Raw genomic sequence first — 12,932 nt, forward strand, 5'->3', positions numbered from 1 at the left:
CATCAGCATGGTTTGGTAGTCACAGTGATTTTTTTTCCAGGGGCCCGTACTGCAGAGCTCGCTCAACTTCTAATGAATTTGAAGGATATCAATTTGAAGAATCTTTAACCTCTTTTACTTTTAAACTCACTTCTTGGTGATACCCTGTGAACTGCTGCTACGGGAAGCGGTCTGTAAATGTGTATCACTTGTGGTTTTAAGGCACAGAGAACTTTCCAGCACAGAAACATTGATATTTATGTGTGTGTGAAACAGATAAGAGCTTTTAAAATAGAAAACTAAATAAATAACGAGGCAATAGTGCATGCTGGAGGTCTCTATAATACTGTTTGGCTGGCTGTCGCAGCATCCAAAGAAATGGCTGACTCCATGGAAGCAAAGGAAGTGACATAAAAATACCCACTCCCAGAGCTCTCTCCTCTCTCTAAAGACTGAGCTCTATTAAATCAAATGACTTCTTGTCTTGATTATCTCTGTCAGCATGATCTAGAGTCTTTAACCACTGCCATAGAAAGCTTGGGAATGATGTGTGTTTTGTCTGGCACCATTTCTGTCATAACTAGAGGCTCTGAACTCTTTAGTCACCTCTTTTACTTGCATAGCTGGATGAAGAGTTTTCCTTCTGCTGCTGGACTTGGTTTCATCAGCACCTTTGACACTTTCTGGGCCAGACTCAATCATTTAAAACTTGATGGGTTCAAACTGCCACTTTTATCTTATATATATTATATATTCAGTCTGGGCTTCACTTACATGATAACAGCTCTTGTCAAGGTCTCTAATAATCTGCTGCTCACATCTGACTCTGGGCTGGTTGTGTCTTAATTCTGCTTGATTTTATCCCAGCTTTTGATACTGCAGATCACAATGTTAGTGAGCCATTTGAAAAAACTGTTGGCATCAGTGATGTAGCGCTGGATTGGTTCATTTCATATCTTTCTAGCAGGTCATTCTCCGTAAGGATCAGTGATGCCTCTTCTTTTTATGCACTATTGTCTTACAGAGTCCCCCAGATCGTCTTTGATCCTCCATTTTTTAAACAACCTACATACTTCTGGTTGGACGAATGCTTCAGAAACACAGTATAGATTTTCATTGCTATGCAAACAATACACAACTCTATGTTTCAACCTGGTACTATTGATAACTTATACATTAGGTCTTGTGTAGAAGAAGTTAGAATCTGGACGTCTAAAAACTTCCTTAAGCTGAATGACTAAAAAAAAGAAACAATCATAACTGCACCTTCCTCCCATAGCTCTGGTCTATGTCTATGCAATTTGAAGATAATCTTTGAATCCATTGGGTACACAGGTGTCTAATGTCATGATGTCCTGTTTCATTCAGTTTTGACAGAAATCAAAAATTGTACCATTCCTGTTGCAGTCCTATTTAAAGAAGGTCACTCATGATCTTATTTCTTCTAGAATTGATTACGGCAATGCACTTTACTCAGGCATCAGTTACCATACCATACACAGGCTGCAGTCAACTCTGAATGATGCTCCAACGGCTTTTAACACAAAAGGAGCGACCACATTACACCAGTCCTTTGCACGATTTCAGTAGTTACCTGTTAGTTTTAGATTTGATGTTCAGATTTCATTGTTGGTTTTTAAAGCTCTAAGTAGTGTGGGCCCTGTCTATATCTGTGTAAAGCTGTCTGCCACAAGTTTTGTAACACAAATTTATATTTTTTATCGTGTGCATACATTGCGAGTACATTCACAGTCTCCATAACATTGAAATTTGCAACTTTACAAAAATAAATACGTTCAGCTGTGAAAAAAACACAACACAGTAGCAGAAAAACTTGTGCTTTAGTCCCTAACACTGTGTGTGTTATCATTTGCTACTTGTACCATCATTCTGACAGTTTATGAGAGAGACATGGTTGTGTACACAGTGTGGTGTCTAGATGCACATTAACCATTCCTTTTACTTCAAACACACTCCTCCCAATCAAGACCATTATTATCCCAGGCCTACTGCAGGCTCCCAAAATATCAGTCATGCAGCTGTCGGCACCTCTCTGCTCGGCAGCTGGAAAGGCTCTGAGCCACTCCCCTACTTTCTACACTGATTCTGCACCCTTGTCCTTGAAGGCAGGGGACTAAATAAACTCCCCCAACATCCCAGTGTCAGTGTCAACAGTTTATGTTTGAATTCTTGTCAAAGCCACCTTTGCATTGTCTGTGCGCTTATGAGCATACAATACTACATAGATACATGTCAATAAAAATCAGCCAACGAGAAAGTAAAGCCGGGTACACGTTCTAGTTTTAACTGTGTTCACTATAAGGATGAAATCAGTTGGTTTACAAATCAATGCGATTTGGAAACCAAGAACGAGTGTAGAAAAACCAGTGTAGTGATCGCTAATAAGAAGAGCTGGATATCTTGTTAGAAATGATGTATGCCTACAAACCCCGTCTCCTTTCACTGATAAGAAAAAATAAGATAAGATAAGATAAGAGAAACCTTTATTAGTTCCACACGTGGGAAATTTTTGGTCACGGCAGAAGTACAAGAGCAGTAAAAAATTAAGAGAAAAACAATAGAATAGAATAACATACTATACAAAATAGAAAGAATACTATATACAGTGGGAAAAGTACTATACAAATAGAATAAAATACTTTGTTACATAGGGAAAATTGCACATCCAGGAGACCGGGCGAGAGTTACAATTGTGTATGAGATTTTTGTGTGTGGTCCTCTGCAGAGACCATGTTGTAGAGTCTAACAGCAGTAGGGAGGAAAGACCGGCAAAATCTTTCCGTCCCACATCGTGGGTGCCACAGCCTTTCACTTTTCAATCCATGGTTGTGGGTGGTGTAATAACCATATGGATATTTTAAATCACTTTTTTTTAAATCAGCAAAGTTATTTGTACTAAGTAATGTAATTCTTCAAATATTATGGCTTGTGAGGTAACAACGAGGGGAAAAAAGTCAGGTATTAGAAAATGACTTTAAAGACGACCAAAAGAAAGACACCTCTTTACGGTGACCCTTTATGGCTGGAAGCCCTGAATCAAAGTCAGAAGCTGAAATACACATTTAAACCATCATATTTCTGCCAATTTGTTACACTTGATTCCACTCTGAAAGCAAATGACATGAGGAGAAAGAACATATGGCATGTCCTCTTGAGACTTCAAGGCAATATAAGACAAATAGATAGAGTATGTGCTCTGGAAAACCTCAGCTACTCTCCTATGGTTAGGATAATGTATGACTGCAACTAATCCAGCCTTCTGAGCATGGGTTCCTTCTTGATTTTGTGCCAAGATTTGATTAGAAACAGGCTTACTACATGTCTGGATCCCTTTTTCTTCCTTTCCTTTTTTTTCTAACCATTTTCCTCTTTTTCTTAGTCCTTTGTCTGGTTGAAGCACTTTCATAGGCTGGATAAAAAGTTACAAGCTAAGAAAATGTTCATAGTACATTAGAGCATGCTCAAAAAATGGATCTACAGAACCTGTGAGAGCACTGACTAACAACACGATCCTTTTCCGACATGCCTAGACCTTCGTCTAATAAGAGCGACACCATAATATCAACTCTAGAAACATTCTTCCTGTCTTCATGATCCTTGACTTGTCCCTTCTTGCCCCCAAGCAAGCTGGAACCAACTGCATGCAAGATTTAAGATCAGAGACCAACAACATGAGACTGCAGCTTCCGAGAAACTTGGAAACAACATTAAAGAGCAGAATTTACTCTGGATAGTTACCAGCGCTTGCGTAGATAATATTAACAGTTTTATGCATAAAGTTAAAGTTTTAGGCATAAAACTCCAACTAATGCTTCACATTTTTAAACTGTTCTCTCCGTGGATAGAGATTGTAAAGTCCACCAAGTAGAATCTGTATTGAACTACCCCAGATAGGTCACTGGGCATAGAAAACATTAAAGACTTACTCACAGAGTATATTTTACAATTTATTTTTGTGGGATAAGTTACTAGGAGCAGCATCTGATTCTATTTAGTTTTGATGGTTTGCGATCAAAGGTTTTTGTTCTCAGATTATTTGCCAAATCACAATTATGTCTCTCCTCATTTGGATTCTCATTTTCTTTCTCTCTTTTTTCCCCCCCCCCTCTGCAAGACAAAAGCAACCAAATAATTCTGAATTTTCCATCACGCTCTCCAAATCCCTCCTCCCCTAAATCCTAAAACAATCTCACTCTCTTCACCACTAGGACCCCACCCACATACCGCCTCTCTTCATTCTCTCACACTTCATTCGTTTCTCTGCTTCAGTGCAAAGCCAAACAAGCCAGCCATTAAGCTGAGTATAGCGCAGGAAGTGGGCCTTCGGGCCAGGCAGTACTGTTTACATGAAGCTTGTCAGGTTTCAGCGGCACTTTGAAGTGAGCAGCACAGGAGACTGTCTGTCACTAGGCAAAGGCCCAGCACTGCTCCACTGACTCACTCACATTCCCCCCATTCATCTGAGCGGAGAGAGGCAGGGAGGGTGGAGACAGAGGGTGTAAAAGGGCAGAATAGAGGAGGCAGGTAGATTTATGGTTTTCCCCCCTTAGAGTCTCTGTTCTTACCTTTAATCACTCTTACCCATCTGTTATTACAAGCCGTCTTTATTAAACCCTTGGTGAGGATATAAAAAAGACAAACATCAAGTAAATATAACAACCCATTGGTCGCGATATAAGTCGAAAAGGTAACTCAAATTAGAATATTATCCAGAGAGGTGCAGACTAACTCACTCACTCACTAACAGTACACTAACAGTATATACTATATGCATGCCTCTAGCCAAGAGCTTCTGCTCTGAGGCACAGGGATCAGCTTTCTCTTACACATCCATCTACTTCATGACATCACTGCAGAGACGATTGAGTTTCAGCCACGAACAGCTTGGGGGATTCCAACTTGCTACAATACACAGAGAGTCCAGAGAAGTAACAACAGCAAATCGGAATATTTTTCTTCCGCCATCACCGACCGCACAAGCGGGAACATTTTCACACCTATGCAACAGCACAGGCTTGGCTTGCCAGAAGATTCCCATTAGTTTACACAACAGGCAAAAAAAGTTTCTTGTTTTTGTTCAGCACTCGAACGCAATGTTAATGTACATGTGTGAAGATGTTCCCTGCTGCATTCTTACATGGTGGCATTAGTTGCTTAGGCACAACCCCCCCCCCCACCCCACACACACACAGATGTTAAATATTTTACAATTTACTGACAGAGTACGTGATTAACAGGCGAATTGTGTTTATACTGACAGGCTCAATGTACGTGGATTCCTTGTATTTCCCTGGGGGATACTTCTGTGTTCAATAATCACTTTAACTGTTGCCCGTCAGTCTGAGGCAACAGATGTTCAGGTGTGATACAACCCTCACCCCTTGAGAAAACAACGTGGCTGTGCTTTAATTAAAGAAAATCACACGTTAACAACAGGGTTTAATTATTAAAACAATACTGAACACATATAAGAGCAGAAAGATGAGAAAAAAAAACCTCACACAAAGCATGATGTTCCTGTTTAACCACAAGTTCAAAATTCATAGTCATGAGTTGATATCTTTAAATTCTGCAGAGACTCTGCACATGTTTTCCGTAAATTAAGAGTAACAACACAATGTTCTAATCTATAATCACAAATTAACAGAAAAGGAAATGCAAAAAGAACAAAAAAACAGGCATGTCTTTGTCTGCGCTTGTGGCATTCATACAGTGCAAAATTACTTAGTTTGAGTACACTAGCAGATAAGGTAAAGTATTTACTTTTTAAATACAATAATATAATGTTGTGTTTTTACAAATACTATTTACAATTTTGTAAAACTGTACATGAAATGTTTTTGCAAGAGTTCAAAAAAATTCAAATCAGTCATTCAGTCTGTGTTCTATTGTCTGCTGGATCATCACTCCCCAGAGTTTATGGAGGCTTTAAGAAAGGAACCAGAGAAGGTGAGGAGAGCAATCAGCACATGGCATCCATAGCCATGATTGTTATTTGTTCACACACTCAGGTTCAGTCTGTGTTTATCCAGCTTGTGTTTTTCTCAAAATCCAACCCTCAGTTTGGCATGCAAGTGTGACTAGAAAGCTGAGGCAAACACAAATGCTACAGCTACTCACTGTGCTACTTACCTATGACATCAGGTATAGATAATAAAACAAATAATAATCCCAGCAACACTCATGTGCTTTCACTCTACACAGTGGTCTCTCCGTGTTTGCCATTTGTCAGCCTTGTGTAAAACTTATGCCAGGAATTCAGAGTCTTTCCAGACCAGATCCAGAAACCAGAGGTGATGCCCACTATCAGGGTCATCAGATATTTGATCATGAAGACGGTGAAGTCTGGTGTCATGTGGGGTCCAGGATGCATAGGGCAGGGAATGGCCAGGCTCCTGCAGTTGTGGCTGACCCAGCTGTGCTCCCAGTGGGGCCGAAAGGCCTGCTCATAGAAGAAGCATGCAATAACAATGGTGGCAGGTACCGTGTAGAGCACGCTGAATACCCCGATCCGTACCATTAATCGCTCCAGCTTCTCCGTCTTGGTGCCATCGTGTTTCATGATGGTGCGGATTCTGAATAGTGACACAAAGCCAGCCAGCAAGAAAGAGGTGCCGATGAAAAGATAAATGAAGAGAGGGGCCAAAACAAAGCCCCGTAGAGGATCCAGGTTGCTGAGACTCACAAAGCAGACTCCGCTGAGCACATCACCTTCAATCTGCCCAATGGCCAGGATGCTAATGGTCTTGACAGCTGGCACTGCCCAGGCTGCCAGGTGAAAATACTGAGAGTTAGCTTCAATGGCCTCGTGGCCCCATTTCATACCTGCAGCCAGGAACCAGGTGAGCGATAGAATGACCCACCATATGGAGCTGGCCATGCTGAAGAAATAGAGCATCATGAAGAGGATAGTACAGCCTTCTTTTTTGGTGCCTTGGACTATGGTCTTATAGCCATCAGGGGTGAAGCTGTCATTGCACGCCACCCTATCACTGAGGAAGAAGCCTGCTATGTAGGCAATGGAGACCATAGTGTAACAGCCAGACAAGAAGATGATGGGCCGTTCGGGGTATCTGAAGCGTTGCATGTCAACTAAATAAGTGGTTACTGTGAATAATGTAGATGCACAACAAAGCACAGACCAAACTAGAATCCATATGCGTGAGAAATGAATTTCTTTATCACTGAAAAACATTTTCCCACCGCTCCTAGATGACTCACAGGGAGCGGCACAGTCCTTCTCTTCTAAAAATTTATAATTCAAATATGGGGGAACTTTAAGAACAGACGGGCAATGGAATGGCCTTCCACGTGGGGGGATTATGGAGACATCCGATGTTCCTGGAACAGATATAATCGGAGGGACGGTGGCAGTGGAGGAGTCATTTTGGCCCACGCAGATTTGTCCATCTCCCAGCACAGGGAAGTTTTCGCAGCGCAATCGGTCCGGCCACTGAAAGCCAAACTTGTTCATAAGAGCCTCGCAGCCCTGCTTGGCCCTCTCACAAATCGATCTGCATGGAGGAATGGCCTTTTCCAAAACTGTACAAACAGGCGCATACATGGAACACAGGAAGAATTTCAACTCTGGCGAGCACTGTACCTTCACGAGCGGGTAAAACTGGTGCACTTCGAGCCCTGCGTCCTCCTGGTTGGAATGACCCACTAAATTGGGCATGATGGTTTGGTTATAAGCAATGTCCGTGCACAGGGGTATCGAAATCGGCTGACAAAATCCATGTTCCGGGACAACTATTCCGTTGTCGCCTTGATACTGTGCTGATATCAGCAGGGGCAGCAGGACCGCAAAAAAAAAAGTTTTGCAAAAACGCATCTTCCCAAGGTTAAGTATCAACTACAGCCTGATAAAGTCGCTGTAGATTTATCTAGTGAGCTCCTTCGTATTATCAGTTCTCCAGTAACAGTAAGTCTCTATAGGGGGGGGCAAAGTTGCTCCTCTCTTTGTTGCTTAGTCTCTGCTTAAACACTGCTGGCTGACTTTTTTCTCTTCTAAATACTCAAATTCCCTTCGGGCCAGCGTTAGTGAGAAATACGCCACAACATCCGGTACAATCTTTCAAAATAAAATCCCAGTATGAATTTGAAGAAAAATACTTGAGTCTCAGATATTTTTGCTTTAACACCCGCACCAATACCATGACCACCATCAACAGTAACAATCAGCATCATAATCATAATCATAGCTTTGGTTGAAGGTTGAAGGCAGACAATCTATGCAGTTTCAATGGCATCTGTGGCATCAGAGCCAGAGACTCTGGAGACATTTGAGTCAGGAAGTGACAGGGGGTGACTGAACACATGTATTATTATCATGGACAATCCATTTCACCTGCTCCATTCTTTACTGTGGAGGCAGCAGGGCTGATTCTCTATCAGGCTTATTTGTTATTCTTCATTCCCACTGTTGTCTGTGTCTATGATTTATGGGATATGTGTAATTTGCTCTTGCTTGTCTTTTGTTCTTTTGTCGACCAAAATCAGTTTTGTTCCGTTTAGGCCCACTAGAATGCGCATGCTCTTAATTTGAAGGAACACTTTCTTGTCTACTGGTTGCATTTTGAGACGCTTTGAAATTGACTCCACAGCTGGAGTGGTGCGGTAGAACAGACTTTACAAGCGCCCCTTGAACTAAAATGTAGATAGGAGAAGGGTTTCGTGTCACTTTCAAGTGTCCATCAGTAACTCAGTTTGTTTGTATGTACTAAGCTCATAATATCTTCATTTTAAAATTAATTTAATTGACAAACTGCAGACCTAAAACTGACTACTACCACTTATATTAGAAGAAATTATTATTATAATAGAGATAGTATTTACATGTTCTGCTTAACATAGCCTTTATACACAGTTTCTGTGTAAGGTGTTTTTTTTTTATGTTAGCACCTGCCACACCATGGTATAAATTATGGGGGAGGGGATGCCACTACATGTTGCTATGCCCCTTTAATTTCTGCTTGATGTTAATTGGAGTAAAAGTATAATCCCTCAGCTTCAGCCAATGTGCTTTCAGGTCGCGAGGACAACATCGAACATCTCCTGGGTGGACTTGAGGACGGCACGAGAGGGATTAAGGCGATGACTGTCGAGAAAACGGTTAAAACTCCATAAGTTCGCCTTGTTTGACTAAATGCGGGTAGGTGTGTTTAAATGGTACATTTTGCTGACCAAAAAGTTAAAAAATAAAATAAAATTAGAAAAATTTTACTGGTAAAAGCGTTAGGCTAAAGCTACGGGTTAAATTAGCAAAGTCATCATCAAAGTTTGCTAGCTTATCCAGTTACATAAACGTTAAGTTTATGTTAAGTTTGCTAAGTTGGCTAGCTGAAAAGTTGCCTTTTCCCGAAAAAGTAGTTTGCTAATGTATTTTCCATATCTGCTAAATGTCTAAATTTACTATGTAAGGCTTTATAAAAATGTTTCGTTCTTTGTACATTGCCAGAGCTGTAACCGAGTACTGAAGAACCGAAAGGGAGTTCAGAATGGCGTTTGATGGACGTCAGAGCGCATTTGCAAATTCACTCTTCCACAGCTATCAACGTCAGGTAAGCAGGAATAAGCAGTAATTTAGGCTAAGGTACTTTGCATATTTGAAATATCTCCATTTCTTAAGACTTTATGATAGGCCAACTCACTGATGATAATTTTTTTCCCTCCATAGTTAACCATATTGGTTAACTTGTGTAATGGGACAAAGAAAAAAATGCAGCTCATCCCAAAGTTTTTTTTTCTTTGATTTTTTTTTTTTTCTTTTTAGTTCAGATTAGAACCACATTAAGGAATGAAACAATATGTTTTAATTATGATCTCTAAAGTTGTGCATGCAATTGTTGGAAGTTTTTCTTTCTTTCTTTAAGTTCTTTGTATCGCATAGAGATGTTTTAAAATTGTCAAATAAATAGGTCTACCCTGGGGTTTCTTCCCAGTTGGATGTACTTGTAAACCTTCCCAACCACCTTAACTGGGTCCTTTTGACATGCAGGAGCAGGGGATCTACTCCAGGAATTCCTCTGGACGTCTGAGCTTCTTAACTTGTCTTTTAAGTCTGAGCTCAGCCACCATATGGAAGAAACTAATTTCATCTGTTTGTATTCATGACCTCACTTTTTTGGTCATTATCCAGATTACCTGATCCTAGGTGAAGGTTGGGATATTGATAGATTGGTAAATCAAAAGCTCTTTGTTCATTAGGCAGTCCAGTACTGCTGATGCCACACTGCTGGTCCAACTTGCACTCTGTCTTCCCATCACTTGTGGATCCCGAGATACTTGCTTCTTGAACCTTGCTTAAGGCAGTCTCTCTCCCCCAACACAGAGGGAGCATACCACCATTTTCCAGCAGAGAACCATGGCCTCAGATTTGGAGGTGGTGATTCTCATTGCAGCCATTTCATGCTTGGCTGCAAACTGCTCCAGTGTACGCGGGAGGTCACGCTTTGACCTTGCAAAAATCCTCTGTGGTATAATATGAGATTCCCAAAGTGAGTGACCCCCCCCCCCCCCCCCCCCCCCAGAATGGCTATGCTTTGAGATCCTGTTGATGAAACTCAAGAACAGGATTGGAAACGAGAGGCGACCCTCTCACTCCAACACCCACTGAAAAAGTTGCTAGGCTTTTGCCAATATATTTTAGCTCAAAAGCTGGCAAATAAATTAACATTATAATTTCAAATGTAATTATTTGAAATGATTTCAATTCCGTATTTTTACAGAGTTAAAATTGTCTGTGAAAGTTTTATCTTAAGTGTTGTAATTTGCATTAGTTTGCCTTATATGAGATTGGATTCTCTTTATTTCAGGTGGGTGTTAATGCGGGAGGTGGAAATGGCAGTACAGTAGCAATACCCTTCATTTCCATCCCCGGTGTGTCACAGCAGGAACAGGACACTGCATCCTATATGCCCTGGTCTTATTCTACTCAGGATGATCCTTATGAACTCATTAGATGTGCCCAGCCCAGCATTAAAAGCAGGTATTCACCTAAATGAAGTTGTAAGCAGTTTCATTGCTATACAGCAATGCTTGTTCAATCAAAATGGCTATTTGTTATTTCCTAAGAATTTATTTTCTGTTATTTTAAGGAAACCCCCTGAAAAAGCTGATTATGGTGGTGAGAGTGATCTACAGGGTCTAGTGTCAAATATTTTGGATGATGCAGATTCAAAGGATAGCTTCTACAGTGAAGGGTATGTCATTATTGTGATGCATGTAGTAGTTTACTTCATGCTATAGTGTGCATTGTAAAATTTAATAATCAACAGAATAAGATATGTGAAAGTTTTACCTGCTTAAAATAGTTTGTGATTTCTGTCACTAAAGGAATTCCTCAATTCCTCTTTTAGGACCCTACCTACATGCAATCCCATCTGGTCTCCAAAGACATTGAGTGAAGAACTGCTACAGTATTTAGAATCTGAGGCTAAAATGCAGCATAACTCTTCCTTTACTCCAAACTATGTATCTCAGGAAAGTTTCAGTAAAGCACAGCATTGGTCAGGAGACAAAGATGTTGGTGAGCTAATGCAACAGTCGAATGGCCTTGTTTCTAATCGACAGTGGCTTTTTAATGGAGAGAGCTACCTACCCCATCCCCAAAAGCTGCCACCAGGTCTACCAGTACCAAATGCTGGAAGCAGCTATACATCACAGATGCAACAGAACAAACATGTCAACATGTCATCTTATAATAAAGGAGTCAATGGTCAGACTTTTAATAATTTTCCTGACATCAGTGACATTTTTAGACCTCAAAGTGAAAACAACACACCCTGTTTTGAATCTTTCTATGAAGATAACTACATCCAGGACAGCATAAAGCCAAATGGTAATGGGCAGTATGTACCAGAACACATTAACCATCTGGTCAGCAGTTTTCAGTCATTAATGACACATGGGAATGATGGCGTGTATTGTGGAGACCTGGGAAACATGCATAAGCAGATAGTGGGCATGGACCATGAAGACAACGTGGCTGAACAATGGAAAATAACCAGTCCTACAATGTCAAGACAGAATTCTCCTGGAAATCAGATTCCAAAACAGCTGATGGGGGAATTGGGGACAGTGCAAAGAGAAAGAAACAGAGTGAAGAAACAAACATTCAAAAAGGATGGCTTTCAAGATCTACCCAATTTCTACCCTCAAAGCACAGAGTATGTCCAACAGCCAAAGCAATTCCCTGCACTTTTAAATCCCCCAAATCAATACCCCAAAAAGATGGTGCATAGAGAGAACATAAATCTAAGTACAAACCAGTATTCAAAACATCAGCTGCAGAATAAGACAAAATCCCAGGTTCAGAAAGAAAAAAGCAAAATGCAAGCAAATGGATTTCTAAGAGAGGGCTTTGCTAGGAGGCCCCAGTTCAACACTTTCATGAGAGAGGGGGAAGCACAGCTCCTTTCACAAAACCCATACTTTGACTTCCAGGAGACTGTACAGTATAAAAGATTTGATGGTGAAAACGGCATGGTCAATGCAGGGAATGTACAGCAGTTCATGCCCTTAATGTATCCTGTAAATGACCCCAGGAGGTACTCAGGGATCCCTGTCAAATCCAACTTCAGCTCTAGATCCACACAGCCTTATGCAAGTAGTGTTCCTGGCATGGAAGCAGATGATGTGATTCCACTTAATGAATCTGCAGCTTTCAACTCCTACCTCAGCGAGATGAGGACCCACAGAAGGGACAGTACTTATCATGGAATGGCCTCAGCAATGACAACTTCAGTGTTAAGGAATCATGGAGGACCAGTGATTCAGCTTTACTTCTACCTGGATGAGTGTTATGAGCAGTGGAGGTGTTTGGAGAAGGAGAGAAAAAGGGTATGCCATCAAGTCCTGATTTTGTGTTAGAGATTATTAAGAGTAGAATCCCTCTTCAATCTAAAGTTCTAAAAAAGTTTATTTTATAG

The 12,932-nt window shown here is 40.8% G+C and overlaps 2 protein-coding genes across 3 annotated transcripts in view; one reads left to right on the plus strand and one right to left on the minus strand.

The window, feature by feature from the left end:
• Positions 1-4,102: 4,102 nt before the first annotated feature.
• Positions 4,103-8,038, minus strand: fzd2 (frizzled class receptor 2). Its single transcript, XM_085156283.1, has one exon. The coding sequence runs from the start codon at positions 7,832-7,834 to the stop codon at positions 6,197-6,199; it is 1,638 nt and encodes a 545-aa protein (XP_085012409.1). The 5' UTR covers positions 7,835-8,038; the 3' UTR covers positions 4,103-6,196.
• Positions 8,039-8,593: 555 nt separating this feature from the next.
• meioc (meiosis specific with coiled-coil domain) overlaps positions 8,594-12,932 on the plus strand; it is a 47,492-nt gene continuing 43,153 nt past the window's right edge. The window contains exons 1-6 of one of the 2 annotated variants that reach the window (XR_014873627.1): positions 8,594-8,715; positions 9,032-9,154; positions 9,461-9,563; positions 10,818-10,990; positions 11,100-11,204; positions 11,361-12,843. Coding sequence is in view for 1 of the 2 variants with exons in the window: in XM_085156282.1 (XP_085012408.1) it covers positions 9,501-9,563; positions 10,818-10,990; positions 11,100-11,204; positions 11,361-12,843 (1,824 nt within the window). In the remaining variant the exon portion in view is untranslated. Of the gene's footprint in view, positions 8,716-8,964; positions 9,155-9,460; positions 9,564-10,817; positions 10,991-11,099; positions 11,205-11,360; positions 12,844-12,932 lie in introns of those variants that run through there. The other variant, XM_085156282.1, reaches the window with a different exon arrangement.

The sequence above is a fragment of the Neolamprologus multifasciatus genome, chromosome 4 (assembly GCF_963576455.1).
Source record: "Neolamprologus multifasciatus chromosome 4, fNeoMul1.2, whole genome shotgun sequence".
Taxonomy (NCBI): Eukaryota; Metazoa; Chordata; class Actinopteri; order Cichliformes; family Cichlidae; genus Neolamprologus; species Neolamprologus multifasciatus.